This window comes from Bufo bufo, chromosome 9, assembly GCF_905171765.1.
Source record: "Bufo bufo chromosome 9, aBufBuf1.1, whole genome shotgun sequence".
Classification (NCBI taxonomy): domain Eukaryota; kingdom Metazoa; phylum Chordata; class Amphibia; order Anura; family Bufonidae; genus Bufo; species Bufo bufo.
Window position 1 is genome coordinate 186,149,497 of NC_053397.1, and position 18,719 is coordinate 186,168,215.

The 18,719-nt window shown below is 48.9% G+C and overlaps 1 protein-coding gene across 1 annotated transcript in view; it reads right to left on the bottom strand.

Moving 5' to 3' along the window:
• Nucleotides 1–7,268, bottom strand: part of ACBD6 (acyl-CoA binding domain containing 6) — a 98,945-nt gene extending 91,677 nt beyond the window's left edge. The window contains exon 1 of the mRNA XM_040408229.1: nt 6,923–7,268. Coding sequence (XP_040264163.1) covers nt 6,923–7,138 — 216 coding nt within the window. The 5' untranslated portion in view covers nt 7,139–7,268. The remainder of the gene's footprint in view (nt 1–6,922) is intronic.
• Nucleotides 7,269–18,719: the final 11,451 nt, after the last annotated feature.

The window sequence follows — 18,719 nt, forward strand, 5'->3', positions numbered from 1 at the left end:
AGTAGCAGTGATCCCAAAGAAATAAACAGGATCGCTGCAACAGTCGCGAGAAATCCAGTCGATCCCTCATTTCTATGGGATCACCGCTACTCCGTGATGGTGGAATCGCATCAGATATTTTTTAATGGAGTTTTTTTTTTATGGATTTTCATTCTTCGGGAATGTTGGGGCGCAGAATCCAGGTCAAGAATGGACAGGACACTTTGTTTCACCGTGTGTTTTTTAACCCTTTCCCGACCAGCGCCATAATAGTACGGCGCTGCGGGAAGTGACTTCACAACCAGCGCCGTAGTACTATGGCGCGCTGATCGGGCAAGTGCAGGAGCTGCTCCCGCCCGATTAGCTGCAGGGGACTAGCTGTTCCCGTTAGCAGGACCCCTGCTGTATGCGCCGCCATCGGTGAAAACAGCGCTGACCATGGCATGTGCAGGGTGTGTGGAGGGAGCTCCCTCCTCTTCCCCATCGGGTCCCCGTGCTGCTGTGAGGGGAACAGATAGCTGGGGCGGCAGCCTGATACCTGTTAGCCTGTGAGATGCAGCTTGCGGACGTGTGAATGGAGCCTTAGTCAGGGGCTGTTGAGATCTCAATTTTGCTGTGCATCAAGCAGAAAAAATTTATAGAAAGTATGGCTCGAAGTAATCAGACTATAACTGGGAAAACTTGGTTCAAAAGTGCACTTTTGACACGGTAATGTGCTGCCCCATGGTTACTTAATACGCCCAGACTTTACTGGTAGCAGTGGTGGAGAGGTCATTGCTGTGGCTGGCACTGTTCTGGGGGGGGTTGTTACATGTCTGGCACCGTTCTGGGGTAATGTGGCTGACAGGGTTAGGACTTATGAACAGACTGACTGCTTCCTCTAATTACAGAACAGGCAGTCTCGGTTGCCATGGGTAACAGCTGTGCTCCCCCCGCTGCCTGCACTATAGGAGCTGTACTACAGATAAGCGCGGGAAACTAAAACATTTACACGTGACACAACACTCACCATGCTGCCGGCCGTCACTTATGGGTAACCTGTGGAGTTACTGAACAGTTACTACTAGCAGGGCGCACACCGCGGACGAGCACCGCTATAGCTCACATATGTGTCCATAGGGATCAGGCTCATACAGCATGTGAGGCTGGACAAGGAAAAAACAAGGCGCTCAGATCTGGGACCCCCACTGCACAGCAAGGCCACTTACCCCACCAGTGACGCGCGCCTCCTTCCTCACTTCAGAGCGGTGTGCCATAAGCTCCGGCCGCCGGCTCACACTGACCAATAACAAAGTTCCTTACTGTACGGAGCCTTGTGATTGGTTGTTTCAGACAGCAGCAGTATCGCTGCGCTGCCCTTGCTGTTCACAGCGCTCACTGCGCTGATGAATGGCAGGAAATAGTCTAAGGAAGATCGGTACACCTTAGACTTTTTCCAGGGAGTAAAACGGCCTGAACAGGCGTCTGACGCTTGTACAGACGTTATTGCGAGCTCTGCTGTACGGTTTAACATGCGGATTGCCTAGTAAAATTCACGGGGATGTTCTGCATGCGCTTCAGAGTGCATTCACACGACCGTATGTATTTTGTGGCCCGCAAAAAATACAGATGACGCCTGTGTTGCATCCGTTTTTTTTGAGGTTCCATTTTAAAAATGCCTATTCTTGTCCGGAAAACAGACAGGACTAGGACGTGGTCTCTCTTTTTTGCAGGGCTATGGAGCGGACATAAAGAAGCTGGCCCCCCACGGTGTGCTGTCCACATGTTTGCAGACCCATTGATCTCATTTGAAAAGGGTGAAATCCGCAGCTAAAACCGCAAACATACCACAGAATAGGATGCGAAAATCCTAGCTAAACTTCTCGCTAGACGTCTCAGGGATGTAATCTTGTCTGTGATTGATCCTGATCAATCTGGTCTCATGCCGGGTAAAACTACTGATATTAATCTTAGAAGATTGTTTACCAATTTGCAGGTCTCACATGATAACGCGGGATCCCGAGCGATCGCTTCCCTAGATAATGAGAAGGCATTCGACTCGGTTGAATAGAATTTTATGTGGGAGACGTTACGCTGTCTGGGCTTCCCCCAGTCTTTTATAAGGTGGGTACAATTACTATACCAGGCCCCTACGGCAAGGGTTAGGGTTAATGGCTACCTGTCGGTACTAGGCAGGGGTGTCCCCTATCACCTATGTTATTTGCCCTAGTTATGGAACCCCTTACCCAATTAGTTAACAGGAGGGACTGATTGAGGGATGATCTAGAATAGGAATACAGGAAAAGATTTCGCTTTACGCTGATGACCTACTGGTGTATCTGGCTGATGCAGGTCCCTCCTTGGAAGCACTTCTGGATACCATAGACGGCTTTGGGAAGTACTCGGGCCTTAAGGTTAATTGGAGTAAATCTAGTCTCTGCTTAGTAGATGAGATGGATCCCGCAGATATAACACCCCCTCACGTTTGAAGGTAGTTGAATGTTTTGTCTATTTGGGGATCAAGGTTCACAGAGACCCCAGACAGTTCTATCGGCTCAATGTAGTCCCCACTATGGAGTATATTACTCGTAAACTGGAAGCTTGGGAAAATTTGCCACTGACATTAATAGGTAGAACAAATATGATAAAAATGGCTTTGTTACCAAAACTTCTATACCTTTATAGAGCAGCTCCTACAAAGATCCCCCGTATACACTTTGATTCCCTGGATAGGATTTTTTTCCCCTTTCCTGTGGAATCACCAGTCCCCTCGCATTGCTAGGAAATCTCTGAAAGCCTTATATAATCAGGGGGGGTTGAGGCTACCAGACTTGTATGTGTACTACATCGCTGCCCAATTAGTGTATGCCTCTTGGTGAATCAGGGCAGACGCCTATAATCCTGCAGTGGTATTAGAGGCGGCTCTTGTGGGCTCTTATGAGGCATTAGCCAACTTGGTGTATCGGGGGGGGTGACTCCAGTCCTGCATTGCACTGAAGCAATGGCTGCAGTGGTGATGGCTTGGAAGCAGTTTGTGGTGACGCACACTGAGGGTGAGGGGTGGATACTTGGTCCCTGTATATACCATTGTGGTGCAATAGGCAGCTGCAAGAACTGTTTCATTTACCCGACTATGAATTTTGGCCTCAAAGGGGTGTGAAGTACCTTACTCAATTGTATGTGGATGGGGTCTTCTGTTCATTTGAAAACCTTCGCAGGGAATACAAATTGGCCCACACTTGTTTCTACCGGTACCTCCAGCTGAGGCACGCCTGTGAGGCCCATCTTAAATCCTTATCCGTGTCTTTGAAATGTGACCCCATTGAATCTGTGGCTCGGTTGAAACAACCATATAAACCTATTTCATCATTTTATGTAGAAATTATGAAAATGCAGGATTCGCCGCTCTGTCGCTCCTTTGAGCGTTGGAGGGTTGATATTCCGGATCTGGAGGAGTCTCACCTGGTGGAACTGAGCTCTGTCTGGAAGAGCACGGTAATAAGCGCTCGTGATCAGCTCATTCAACTTAAAGGGAACCTGTCACCGGGATTTTGTGTATAGAGCTGAGGCCATGGGTTGCTAGATGGCCGCTAGCACATCCGCAATACCCAGTCCCCATAGCTCTGTGTGCTTTTATTGTGTATAAAAAATGTTTTGATACATATGCAAAGTATCCTGAGATGAGTCCTGTCCCTGACTCATCTCACGTACAGGACTCATCTCAGGTTAATTTGCATATGTATCAAATCGGTTTTTATACACAATAAAAGCACACAGAGCTATGGGGACTGGGTATTGCGGATGTGCTAGCGGCCATCTAGCAACCCATGTCCTCAGCTCTATACACAAAATCCTGGTGACAGGTTCCCTTTAAGTGGATACACAGGGTTTATCTCACTCCAGTCCGTCTGCATCATGTGTAGGCTCTCAGACCCTTCTTGTACCAGGTGTGGAGAGTCGAGAGGATCCTTATTATCATATGGTCTGGTCTTGTCCAGCTGTGCGGCGGTACTGGAGTGAGATTTGTGATTTTATCTCCTCAAAGCTGGGACTCCCGGGGATACTCTCTCCTATGGTCTGTCTGTTGGGATTGGTGTCGGAAATAGTTCCTACCAAATATGGGAGAAAGTTGCTCCGATTAGGGTACTTTCACACTAGCGTTTTTCTTTTCCGGCATAGAGTTCAGTCACAGGGGCTCTATACCGGAAAATAACTGATCAGGCATAACCCCATACATTCTGAATGGAGAGTAATCTGTTCAGTTTGCATCAGGATGTCTTCAGTTCAGGAGTTTTGACTGATCAGGCAAAAGATAAAACCGTAGCATGCTACAGTTTTATCTCCGGCAAAAAAAACTGAAGACATGCCTGAATGCCGGATCCAGCATTTTTTCCCATAGGAATGTATTAGTGCCGGATCCGGCATTCAAAATACCGGAATGCTGGATCCGTCCTTCCGGCCTGCACAGACCGGTAAAAATGTGAAAAAAGATACAAGATGGATCCGTCTGTCCGCATGACAAGCGGAGAGACGGATCCGTCCTTGCAATGCATCCGTCTCACAAATGCTTTCAGTCAGCGGCGGATCCGGCTCACACTGCCGCAAGTGTGAAAGTAGCCTTACTTATGTTTTATGGGAGGAAAACAATTCTTTTGCATTGGAAACCACCAAAGACCCTACCCCTGGTTCCTGGATCCAACTGATAAACTCTGACCTGCAGATGTACAAACTCACTTTCGCAGCGAGGGGAACTCCTGATAGGTTCGAACAGATTTGGGGCCTTTGGTTATGTGCGCAGGGCACGATCTTATTTTATGTGTAGGACTCTGGGACTCAAAGATGTACGAGTGTGTGAGTGAATGGTTGTCTGGTCCTGTACTCGTAAGGATGCAATGATGCATCACGGGACTGCTCATTTGTTTATGTAACATAATGTCATCGACGTATTCTGATCTACTTCCCGATCAGGGATTCTTGTAGGAGCACTGGACTATGGACTGGTTGTCCTGCTGTCTTTGTTCCAAGTTTGCAAATTTAAAAGCTTTCTATAAATAAACACTATTAAAAAAAGAAAAGCGCAAACATAAGACTGACACGCTACGGATCTGGAAAACCGCCCAGCAGGTCAATTTTCACACGGAAGAACTCCGAAAACTACATGAGGTTTGTGTAACCTCATACACGTAACTGGTGCTGTAATATGCAGAGGTTTTTCTGCACAGGAAAAATATATTCTGCAACCTGTGCAGGTGGTGTAACAGAGAGGGGGCATGGTCCTGCTACAAAGGGCACTTCTAGGGTCGGTTTGGTACTGTGCCCACCTACCTTTGCTTGGGGGTGGCAATGTACCCGATACCACCAGGAGGAAGCCCCCACAGCATGCAACGTTGGCTGGAACTCCCTACACCTGGCGCTGCTGACAGGACCCCCCCTCCACACACACGCCAGGCCCTGCTGACAGGACCCCCACACACACACACACACACACATCAGGCCCTGCTGACAGGACCCCCCTACACACACACACACACACACACACACACCAGGCCCTGCTGACAGGACCCCCCTACACACACACACACACACACACACACCAGGCCCTGCTGACAGGACCCCCCTACACACACACACACACACACACACACACACACACACACACACACACCAGGCCCTGCTGACAGGACCCCCCTACACACACACATCAGGCCCTGCTGACAGGACCCCCCTACACACACACACACACACACACATCAGGCCCTGCTGACAGGACCCCCCTACACACACACACACACACACACATCAGGCCCTGCTGACAGGACCCCCCTACACACACACACACACATCAGGCCCTGCTGACAGGACCCCCCTACACACACACACACACACACACACACACACACGCCAGGCCCTGCTGACAGGACCCCCCTACACACACACCCGCCCTGCTGACAGGACCCCCCTACACACACACACACACACCCGCCCTGCTGATAGGACCCCCCCACACACACATGCACTGCTGATAGAACCCCTCACACACACACTGCCGATAGGACCCCCTCACACACACACTGCCGATAGGACCCCCTCACACACACACGCATGCACTGCCGATAGAACCCCCTCACACACACACGCATGCACTGCCGATAGAACACCCCCACACACACACACGCATGCACTGCCGATAGGACCCCCCCCACACACACGCACGCACTGCCGATAGGACCCCCCCACACACACGCACGCACTGCCGATAGGACCCCCCCCACACACACGCACGCACTGCCGATAGGACCCCCCCCACACACACACGCATGCACTGCCGATAGGACCCCCCCACACACACACGCATGCACTGCCGATAGGACCCCCCCACACACACACGCATGCACTGCCGATAGGACCCCCCCACACACACGCATGCACTGCCGATAGGACCCCCCCCACACACACACGCATGCACTGCCGATAGGACCCCCCCACACACACACGCATGCACTGCCGATAGGACCCCCCCCACACACACACGCATGCACTGCCGATAGGACCCCCCCCACACACACACGCATGCACTGCCGATAGGACCCCCCACACACACACACGCATGCACTGCCGATAGGACCCCCCACACACACACACACGCATGCACTGCCGATAGGACCCCCCACACACACACGCATGCACTGCCGATAGGACCCCCCACACACACACGCATACACTGCTGATAGGACCCCCCACACACACACGCATACACTGCTGATAGGACCCCCCACACACACACGCCCACCCTGCTGACAGGACCCCCACCACACGCACGCCCGCCTTGCTGACAGGACAAGCTCCTACCCCCTTGCCAGGCCCTGCTGGAGGAGGCTTATTTTTGTATTATAGACCATGGGTTGTCACTGGGTCCCAGGGAGAAGGATGCAGGTGGGGAGGGGGATGCACCGGCTGACGTTACCTGCTTGTACCGGGCATACAGGTAGAGCAGCTGCTGGGTGGTCGCCACATGGGCCAGTTTCTGGGCATGCTGTGCCGCCTGCTCAAAGTGACAGCGCAGCTCCTCGTCCTCCTCTTCCTCGGCCCTCTCTTCCAGAAGGAAGTCTCCGAGCTCTCCGTACCCCCCAGAACAGGCCTCTCCAGAGCTCGAATCGTCAACCACCTCAGGGGACGCCATGTCTGGGACTCACAGCAGCTCTCTGTACATAGCCGGCCGCCGGCACCGCGCTCCGGTCACAGCCCCGGGGTCTCCACACAACGAGGATGCTCCGGCTGACGTCCTGACGTTTTAAAACTGCCAGCAAACAATGCGCATGCGCACGAAAAGTGTTCCCTACTGATCGTGCGCGGAGGGCGCCTAATTGGGCATGCGCAGTAGAGCGCCTAGAGTGTAAAGTGCAGTACCAAAGGTGTATACTGAAGGCTAATGTCTGCCTGCCTCATTGTAAGGCTCTGTTCACACTAGTGTCATGGCTTCTGTTTGTAATGGACGCATGACAGCTATTGCAGACCCTGGTGAATCCATTGGTTTTAAAGGGGGTTTCCCATCCCAGACACTGATGGCATATAATCACTAGGATATGCTTCAGTGTCAGATAGGTGCTGTGACCACCCCAGGGACCTACTTCTAAGGCCTCATGCACACGGCCGTTGTTGTGGTCCGCATCCGCTTCCGTTTTTTGCCGATCAATGGTTTGTGGCCCGCAAAAAACGGAACGGTCATGTACATGAGGCCTTAGGCTCCATTCACACGTCCGCAATTATGTTCTGCATTTTGCGGAACGGACTTGCGGACCCATTCATTCCTATGGGGCAGCATGATGTGCTGCCCGGACATAATTGCGGATCCGCACTTCCGGGTTCGCACTTTCGTTCCGCAAAAAAATAGAACGTCCTATTCTTGTCTGCAATTGCGGACAAGAACAGGCATATTCTATTAGTATCGGCAATGTGCGGTCCGCACATTGCAGCTTTCCGTGTTTTGCGGATCCGCGGCTCAGTGTATCCGCAAAACACGTTGCGGACGTGTGAATGGAGCCTAACAGTGCATCCAAAATGAAGGAGACCACACTGCGCAAGCGCTGCCACCTTTCCATTCACCGCTACGGGAGGTCTCAATATCGCAGAGCCATGGCAGGGAATGGAGGGTGGCCGTGCATGCCCGGTGTGCTCTCCTTAACTTCAGGCCAGGGGCCCCGTTCTAGGAACAGGATCGGGTCCGAGAAGTGGCACCCGCACTTATGTGACATTGAGGGTATATCCAAGCGATAGGCCATCAATGTCTGAGATTGGACAACCCCTTTAGGCTACATGCACACGAACGTTGTTTGTTTCCGCGTCCGTTCCGTTTTTTTTGCGGATAGGATGCGGACCCATTCATTTCAATGGGTCCGCAAAAAACGCGGACAGCACACCATGTGCTGTCCGCATCAGTATGTCCGTTCCGTTGCCCCGCAAAAAAAATAGTGCATGTCCTTTTTTTTTTCTAGTTTGCGGACAAGGATAGGAATTATTACAATGGACCTGCAAAAAAAAAAAGGATCCGCAAAAAAAACGGATGCCATACGGAATGTCATCTGTTTTTTTTGCGGATCCGCAATTTGCGGACCACAAAACACATACGGTCGTGTGCATGAGGCCTTAATCGGGCAACATAAGAAAAAATTCTGGAGACTATACTTACAGTTAACCCCTTCCCAACATGCATCATGAATGTGGGGTCTTGAAAGATGGCGCCTGCCGATGTGTTTTAGGACTCATTCACACGACCGTCTAAGCCTTCTAACATCCTAAAAAAATTAAATGACATTTACAAAATGACGCCAACATAAAGTAGACATATGGGGAATGTTAAGTAATAAATATTTTATGAGGTATCACTTTCTGTTTTAAAAGCAGAGAAATAGAAATTTTGAAAATTGTGATTTTGTTGATAAAATTTAGATTTTTTTTGTATAAATAAAGGTGAAACACCTCAACTCAAATTTACCACTGTCATAAAGTACAATGTGTCACGAGAAAACTATCTCAGAATGGCCTGGATAAGGCTTGGAGTGTGCACGGGTACCCGTGGAGTGCATACGGTGCCCGTATATCGCGGAGCCGCCGCAATACGGCCACAGGCACACAACGTTCGTGTGCAAGAGGCCTTAGTAAAAGCGTTCCAAAGTTATTACCCCATAAAGTGACACATGTCAGATTTGCAAAAAACAGCCTGAGTGGGAAGGTGAAAACAGGCCTGGGGTAGAAGGGGTTAAGCAGCACACAAAAAAGCAATGGGGGTCTGTGGTAGAAAAATGCCAGGGAATGAGGGGGGGGGGGGGAACACCAGTATCAGTGCTTGACTCAATTAGAAAAAAAAAAAAACACCACTGACCCCCAAAAACACACCTCACAACAAAAAGTGCATGTTTGTCCTGCATCTAATATTTACCGTAGGCGTCCATGAAACATCTGGAACTGTTTTTTTTTTTTGCCTAAAATACATGGCTAAAAACTGCAGCGCAAAGAAGCACAAAAAAAAAAGCAAAATGCAAAAAAAAAATCTAAAAGATAACCTCTATGTGACGCCTGCCTTTAAAAAGAAATAGATGGGGTCATTTATCAAACTGGTGTAAAGTAGAACTGCCTTAGTTGCCCATAGCAACCAATCAGATTCCTCCTTTCATTTTCCAATGGAGTTGTCCAAAATGAAAGGAGGAATCTGATTGGTTGCTGTGGGAATCTAAGCCGGTATTACTTTACACCAGTTTGATAAATGACCCCCATAGTTGTTATGTGTTCAGTCTGATTAGGGTACATGGGATAGAAACTATGCTGAGGAAATCTGCGGGAGATTTTGCCACAAATCCACAGCAAGACAAGTTTCATGCAGATTTGGCTGTGGATTTTCAGCAGTTTTTTCTACCCTGAGGCCTCCTGCACACGAACGTGTGCGCCCCGTGGTCGTGCTGTGGCCCTCAAAATGCGGGGTGCAATGCACGAAACACCGTCCGTGGAGCAGCGATCCGGCCATTTCGCAAAAAGATAGGACATGTTCTATCTTTTTGCGGAACGGAAGTACGGGACGAAACCCCACGGAAGCACTCCGTAGTGCTTCCGTAGGGTTCCGTTCCGTGCTTCCGTTCCGCATCTCCGGATTTGCGGACCCATTGAAGTGAGATGGTCCGCATCCATGATGCGGAATGCACATGGAACGGTGCCCGTGTATTGCGGATCCGCAAATGCGGTCCGCAATACGGCCATGGAGCGCACACGTTCGTGTGCAATAGGTCTGAATTGCAAAGGGTTAAATCCACAGTATAAGGCCTCCTGTACACGACCGTATGCCTTTTTCAGTGTTTTGCGGTCCGTTTTTCACGGATCCGTTGTTCAGTTTTTTGTTTCCGTTGTGTTTCCGTTTCTGTTCCGTTTTTCCATTCCGTCCTTCCGTATGGCATATACAGTATACAGTAATTACATAGATAAAATTGGGCTGGGCATAACATTTTCAATAGATGGTTCAGCAAAAAACGGAACGGAAACGGAAGACATACATACATGCATTTCCGTATGTGTTCCGTTTTTTTGCGGACCCATTGACTTGAATGGAGCCACGGGACGTGATTTGCGGGCAATAATAGGACATGTTCTATCTTTAAACGGAACGGAAATACGGAAACGGAATGCATACGGAGTACATTCCGTTTTTTTTGCGGAACCATTGAAATGAATAGTTCGGTATACGAACTGTATACGGAACGCAAAAAAAACAACGACCAGTAAACGAGGAAAAAAAACGGTCGTGTGCAGGAGGCCTTTAAGGGCTGTTTCACACGAGCGAGTCCATTGCGAGTCCATTCAGTGTTTTGCGGTCCGTTTTTCACAGATCCGTTGTTCCGCTTTTTTTGTTTCCATTGTGTTTCCGTTTCCGTTCCGTTTTTCCGTATGGCATATACAGTATACAGTAATTACATAGAAAAAATTGGGCTGGGCATAACATTTTCAATAGATGGTTCCGCAAAAACGGAACGGATACGGAAGACATACGGATGCATTTCCGTATGTGTTCCGTTTTTTTGCGGACCCATTTATTTGGAACGTGATTTGCGGGCAATAATAGGACATGTTCTATCTTTTAACGGAACGGAAATACGGAAACGGAATGCATACGGAGTACATTCCGTTTTTTTGTGGAACCATTGAAATGAATGGTTCCGTTTACGGACCCGCAAAGCGGAAAAAAAAAAACGGTAGTGTGAAAGAGGCCTAAGGGTCCATTCACACGTCCGCAATTTCGTTCCGCATTTTGCGGAACGGAATTGCGGACCCATTTATTCCTGAGGGGCAGCAGGATGTGCTGCCCGGACTGCGTGGATCCGGAGTCCGCGGCTCCGTGGATCCGCAAAACACATTGCGGCCGTGTGAATGGAGCCTTAATCCGCAACATAAATTGACATGCTGCAGATTTGCCCTGTGGAATAATTTCTGCCCTCATTTTTTTCTACAGTATAGGGGCTCATTCACACGACCGCAGCGTGTTTTGTGGTCTGCAAATTGCAGACAAGAACAGGACATGCTCTATATTTTTTTGCGGGGCCGCAGAATGGAACTACGGATTCGGACAGCACACGGTGTGCTATCTGCATCTTTTGCGGCCCCATTGAAATGAATAGGTCCGCACCCGTTCCGCAAGATTGCAGAACAGATGCGGACCCATTCATACGGTCGTGTGAATGAGTCCTATAGCTGAGATTTGGTAAAATTTGAACCTTTTTGCTGCTACTGTAACACTGCAGATGTTCTACAGAATGTAAACGTAGCCTTAGGTCACCGGCACACAACTGCAGGTGAATGTACATAAGATCCGCATGAATTTCCTTTGGGATTTATGCGCATTTCTGCACCATATCCGCACCAAAATCCACAATTGTTGTGCGGATTAGATGCGTGTTTTTTTTTCTGCCGATCTCACCTTTTCATTGAAAAGGATGAAATCTGCAGCTAAAAACCACAAACATAATTGTCATGCCTTTACAGGGGCGTAACTACCATAGCTGCAGACCATGCGACTGCTATGGGGCCCAGTCTTAGGCCTCATTCACACATACGTGGATTTTCACAGACCACGGTCCATGAAAACCCGGCCTGCCGTCCTGCTGAGTGCATTGGTCGCTATGATGCCGTGCGCTTCGTGCCGCTGCCGCTGTACAGTAATACACTCGTATAGATCATCACTGAAAGGCAGAAACCCTTCTGTCCTGTGTGGGGGGCCTGGTTTGATCCTTGCTATGGCGCCCTTACTTCTTTTTGTACGCCACTGTGCCTTTACATTTGAAATCCACAATGCAGGTCTATTTCTTCATGGAAAAAATCTGCAAAGTGTACGCGAGATTTGTGTAATCTCATACGCTTTGTTGGTACTGTAATACGCTGCGGTTTTTCCGCACAGGAAAAAAACGGACGTATTCTGCAACGTGTGCAGGTGGCCTTGGGGTATGTTCTTGCAGCAGAATGGAATTGCTTTCGCTGCAAGCCCCATGGATTTCTGCAAGCCCCGTTCAGGTGAATAGGATAATCGAATCTTCCACATTTTCCATATGGTCTTGGGGTCAAACATACTGGGGGACATTTACTAAGGCCTCATGGACACGGCCGTTGTTTTGGTCCGCGTCCGAGCCGCAGTTTTAGCGGCTCGGATGCGGACCAATTTACTTCAATGGGGCCGCAAAAGATGTGGACAGCGCTCCGTGTGCTGTCCGCATCCGTTGCTCCGTTCCTTGGCCCCGCAAAAAAAAAAATAACCTGTCCTATCCTTGTCCGCGCTTTGGGGACAAGAATAGGCAGTTATATTAAGGGCTGTCCGTGCCGATCCGCAAATTACGGACCTCAAAACACACAAAGGTGGTGTGCATGTAGCCTTAGACAGAATTTTACACCAGTCTTAGTTCTGCCGTCAGGGGTGCACCACCAATGAGGCCAGGTGAGGCGATCACCTCAGGCAGCACCAGGTAGGGGCAAGAGGGGGGCAGCGGAAGGGCCATGGGCAATGAGCGCTTTCATTGTGGCAAAGAGGTTAGGATAAGAAATTGGCATTGGGGTGGCGCCATTTCAGTTTTCGCCTCAGGCAGCAAAAAGGCTAGGTGCACCCCTGACGTAGTATACGGCTAATTTTGCCACAAAATATTGTCACATGGATGTTAAAATAGCCAATAAAATGCCCTTTGCGACTATCTTTATGCCAGATGATCTTTAATAAATGACCCCCACTAATTTCCGTGATACCCACGTGACTCCGCTCCGCTTTTATCATTGACCAAAGTCATCTTTTAACCTACAACAGATTACTCATCATGTGCAAATTTCATCAAAATTATACTGCAGAACACACGTCTTATGCAGCGATGCCATCTGGGTCTCGGGGCCCCCACGGAGTTCGTGCTTAACATAGCAGACGCCACATCTTATTCTTTGCTGAAAGTTTTCTCACTTTCGTGGAGGAAATGGAGCTTAGTGTTCTGATATCGAATAGAGAAGAAATGCTGATGGTCATGGTTGGGATAAATAAAATGATGTTAACACACCTGGCACCCGCCGTGTATGGAGCGGGGTCTGCTACTCAGTCTGCTGCATAGGCCCACGCACACATATGACGTACATGTATGGCCCAATTTACTAAGGGGTTAAAGAGGTTGTCCTTGCATACACTCCTGCCCATTCTCACATGGGGGTATGGAGAGGTGCAAATAAACTCTGAGGCTGGGGCGTGGTTATAGGCTGATGGGCCCTGGTGAAAAAGTTCAGCTTGGGCCCCCCTTCCCTCAGTGCTTTGTGGCCGGAGGGCAGGGAAGAACATTGCATTAGTGCAGAAGTGTAACTTGACCAAAATGCACTTTCTATAATACCGGTGTCTTCTTATGTGGCACAAGGGTCTTTGGGCCCCCTCAGGCTCCTGGGCACGATAGCGACAGCTACCTCTGCACCCCCTATAGCTACGGCCCTGCTCTGAGGCAACCGGCCAGAGACTCTTATGCACAGGTCCCAAAAATGGAGAAGAAAAGAATGAAAAAGAGCTTTACACACCCTCACCCAGAGGCGGATTGGCCATAGACCCTACTGGGAAGTTTCCCGGTGGGCCGATGCCTAGGAGGGCCACTCAAGTCCTCCTCACAGCAGCCAGATGGGTACACAATGATCTCATTCTCTCCCTGGCCAGCAGCTGCAGGTGCCCTCCTGAATTCAACTTTATTGACATCTTCAGGACAGCAATACAGACAGTTCAATACTGGTGGCAATGCAGGTGGCAGTATTTTCTGCTGCACTTTGGTATTTGGTACAGCTGGGGCGGTATATTGGTCTGCATTATGGTATTGCTGGCCCTGCCTGCATATGTTGCCTTGTCTTCTGTCAATTTGGACCAGCCTGTAACATGGGGCCACTTTTATGTTTTTTTCCAGGCCACTTTTAGTTCCCAATCCGCCCCACCCCTCACCAGTCAGCTCCACACCCTCACCAGTCAGCTCCGCAACCTCACCAGTCAGCTCCGCACCCTCACCAGTCAGCTCCGCACCCTCACCAGTCAGCTCCACACCCTCACCAGTCAGCTCCACACCCTCACCAGTCAGCTCCGCACCCTCACCAGTCAGCTCTCTACGCACCCTCACCAGTCAGCTCCACACCCTCACCAGTCAGCTCCGCACCCTCACCAGTCAGCTCCGCACCCTCACCAGTCAGCTCCGCACCCTCACCAGTCAGCTCCGCACCCTCACCAGTCTCCACTTTTCGTCACGCAGGAAATGTCTTGGACTTCCCACTCAGCCAATCGTTGACCGCAGTGATGGGGGATCGGTAAGGGGATGTAATGCTTTATATCTATTCATCTCTTTCTGACCTGTATTTTTATTTTATTTTTCATTTTACCCCAGAAAACTCCTTTTGGCTTCCATACGTTTTTATTCATACCGCATGTGTTTTTAATGGCATTTTTCTCCTGTGTTTTTGTGTTATGGCTACTTTCACACTTGCGTTGTTAATTCCGGTATTGAGATCCGGTTGTGATCTGGTTGTGTGAAATCAAAATGGAAAAAAAAACGGATCCGGAACTGAATACATTGAAAGTCAATGGGTGACAGATATGTTTTTTTTAGGCTCCTGAAACATTGTTTTCTGTGCCGGATCAATTTTTTCCGCTTTTATGACTGCACACAAAACCGCAGCTTGTGTCCGGTCACAAAACTAAATGCTGACAGAACAGAAGACGTCCTCAATGGATCTCTTTCCATTCAGAATGCATCAGGACCAAACGGAAACGTTCCCGTATTGAGTATTGCGGCAAAATTTTGAGGGCGAGGGCAGCACGGCTGCTCAGTGGTTAGCACTGGTGCCTTGCAGTACCGCGGTCCTAGATTTGAATCTGACCAAGGACAACATCTGCATGGAGCTTGTATGTTCTCCCTGTGCTTGTGCGGGTTTCCTCCGGTTTCTTACCAAACTCCAAAGACAAACTGATAGGAAACTTAGATTGTGAGCCCCATCCAGGACAGCCTGATGCCAATGTCTGTAAAACGCTGCGGAATATGTCAGTGCTATGTAAAAAGTGAGTAGAATAAATCAATAAAATATGTTTTCCAGAGATTTTCAGCTGATGTTATTGCCAGCAAATAATGCACCCAAAAAAGGGTCAAAAAATTCAAAATGAAAATAATTGAGCGGCAATATAAGGGATGTTAGAGATGGAGCAGGACTTGGCAGACCCTACTACATACATATGGACATAGGACATGTTCTATTTTTTTTTTGCAGGCGCACAGAACTGATGTGCGGATGCGGACACCACACAGTGCTGTTCGCATCTTTTGCGGCGCCATCGAAGTGAAAGGGTCCTCATCTGACCCACAAAAACTGCGGCTCGGATGCGGACCCAAACCACAGTCCTGTGTATGAGGCCTAAGGGAGCCTCCGTCACAGATTCCAGCAAAAAAGTAGCAAAAACTATCACTGCATGTAGCAGCATTTTGTCCGGCTGGATGTCGGAAACCATAATGGAATCCCAATGGATCCCATTATAATCTGTTGGGTCTGTCTGGCGCCATTTGTGTCCAGCATATTTAGGCCCCTTTCACACGAGCAAGTTTTCAACGCATTGCACCCGCACTGAATCCGGACCCATTCGTTTCTATGGGGCTGTGCACACGAGCGGTGATTTTCACGCATCACTTGTGCGTTGCTCTTTATTGTTTTTTTACGCAACGCAGGCCCCATAGAAGTGAATGGGGCTGCGTGAAAATCGCAAGCATCCGCAAGCAAGTGCGGATGCGGTGCGATTTTAACGCATGGTTTCTAGGTGACGATCGGGATGGGGACCCGATCATTATTATTTTCCCTTATAACATGGTTATAAGGGAAAATAATAGCATTCTTAATACAGAATGCTTAGTAAATAAGGGATGGAGGGGTTAAAAAATAAAAATAAAATAATTAAACTCACCTCATCCACTTGTTCGCGCTGCCCGGTTCGTCTTCTTTCTTCTTCTTTGATGACTTGGCAGGGAAAGGACCTTTGGTGTCGTCACTGCGCTCATCACATGGTCCATCGCGATGGTGACGGACCATGTGACGGACCATGTGATGAGCGCAGTGACGTCACCAAAGGTCCTTTTCCTCCCAGGTCATCAAAGAAGAAGATAGCAGACAAGCCGGGCTGCGCGAATAAGTGGATGAGGTGAGTTTAATTTAGATTTTTGATTTTTTAACCCCTCCAGCGCTATTTTGCTAAGCATTCTGTATTAAGAATGCTATTATTTTCCCTTATAACCATGTTATAAAGGGAAATAAATTAAATCTACACAACATCTAACCCAAACCCGAAGTTCAAGAAGTCCGGGTTCGGGTCTGGGTACCAAACATGCAGATTTTTCTCACGCACGTGCAAAACGCAATAAAACTGTGCAATAAAAGTGTGCATTTTCCACGCGAGTGCAAAACATTGTAATGCGTTTTGCACTCGCGTGAGAAAAATCGCGCATGTTTGGTACCCAAACCCGAACTTCTTCACAGAAGTTCGGGCTTGGGATCGGTGTTCTGTAGATTGTATTATTTCCCCTTATAACATGGTTATAAGGGAAAATAATAGCATTCTGAATACAGACTGCATAGTAAACTAGCGCTGAAGGGGTTAAAAAAATTTTTAAAAAATTTAACTCACCTTAGTCCACTTTATCACGTAGCCCGGCATCTCCTTCTGTCTCCTTTGCTGAACAGGACCTGTGGTGAGCATTCATTACAGGTAAAGGACCTTTGGTGACGTCACTCCGGTCATCACATTATCCATCACCATGGTAAAAGATCATGTGATGGATCATGTGATGACCGGAGTGACGTCACCAAAGGTCCTTTACCTGTAATTAATGCTCACCACAGGTCCTGTTCAGCAAAGGAGACAGAAGGAGATGCCGGGCCGCGATCAAGTGGACTTGAAGTAAAATTATTATTATTATTATTTTAACCCCTCCAGCGCTGTTTTACTATGCATTCTGTATTCAGAATGCTATTATTTTCCCTTATAACCATGTTATAAGGGAAAATAATAATGGTCGGGTCTCCATCCCGATCGTCTCCTAGCAACCGTGCGTGAAAATCGCACCGCATCCGCACTTGCTTGCGGATGCTTGCGATTTTCACGCAGCCCCATTCACTTCTATGGGGCCTGCGTTGCGTGAAAAACGCAGAATATAGAGCATGCTGCGATTTTCACGCAACGCACAAGTGATGCGTGAAAATCACCGCTCATGTGAACAGCCCCATAGAAATGAATGGGTCGGTATTCAGTGCGGGTGCAATGCGTTCACCTCACGCATCGCATCCGCGCGGAATACTCGCCCGTGTGAAAGGGGCCTTAGTGTTCCTATACTGAAACAGAAATTGTGCCGCACATATGAATCTAGCCTAAGTGACTTAAAGGGGTTATCCTAACAACTTTTTTATTGGTACCTATTAAAAATTGCTTAGGCTACTTTCACACTAGCGGCAGGACGGATCCGACAGGCTGTTCACCCTGTCGGATCCGTCCTGCCACTATTTCGCTGTGCTGCCGGACTACCGCTCCGTCCGACGGGGTCGGAGCTCCGGTGCAGCACGGCAGTGCACGGTGAGAGGCCGCCGGACTAAAAAGTCAGACATGCAGTACTTTTTGTCTGGCGGCCTCACCGTGCACTGCCGTGCTGCGCCGGAGCTCCGCCCCCCGTCCCCATTATAATTAATGGGGACGGAGCGGCAGTCCGGCGACACAGCGAAATAGCGGCAGGATGGACTGGACAGGGTGAACAGCCTGTCGGATCCGTCCTGCCGCTAGTGTGAAAGTAGCCTTACCTGGCCAGGGCTGCGCTCCTGGTCCAATTTTATGCTCCGGCCACTTCTAGGATCACGTGCCGTACATTGTCCGTGTGATCCTAGCCTAGTTATAACCCACAGCACATGCATGAGAATGAACCTGTGGGTTGTACCTAGGCTAGGATCACATGGACAATGTACGGTACGCGATCCTGGCCCGGTAAGCAACTTTTAATAAGTATCAAGAGAGGGAACCTAAAAAAAAAAATCGGATAACCCCTTAGACAGAGGTCTATCAAAGCTGGACAGAAATAGAAGTAAGGCCTTATCCACATTTCCGTGTCAGTGACACGTCTGTGAAAAAAAGCATACGTGTTTCATCTGTGAAAATGTTCGTGAATGATCCATGGTTGGTTCGTGTGGCCGTTTTTACCATCCGTGTGTCATCCGTA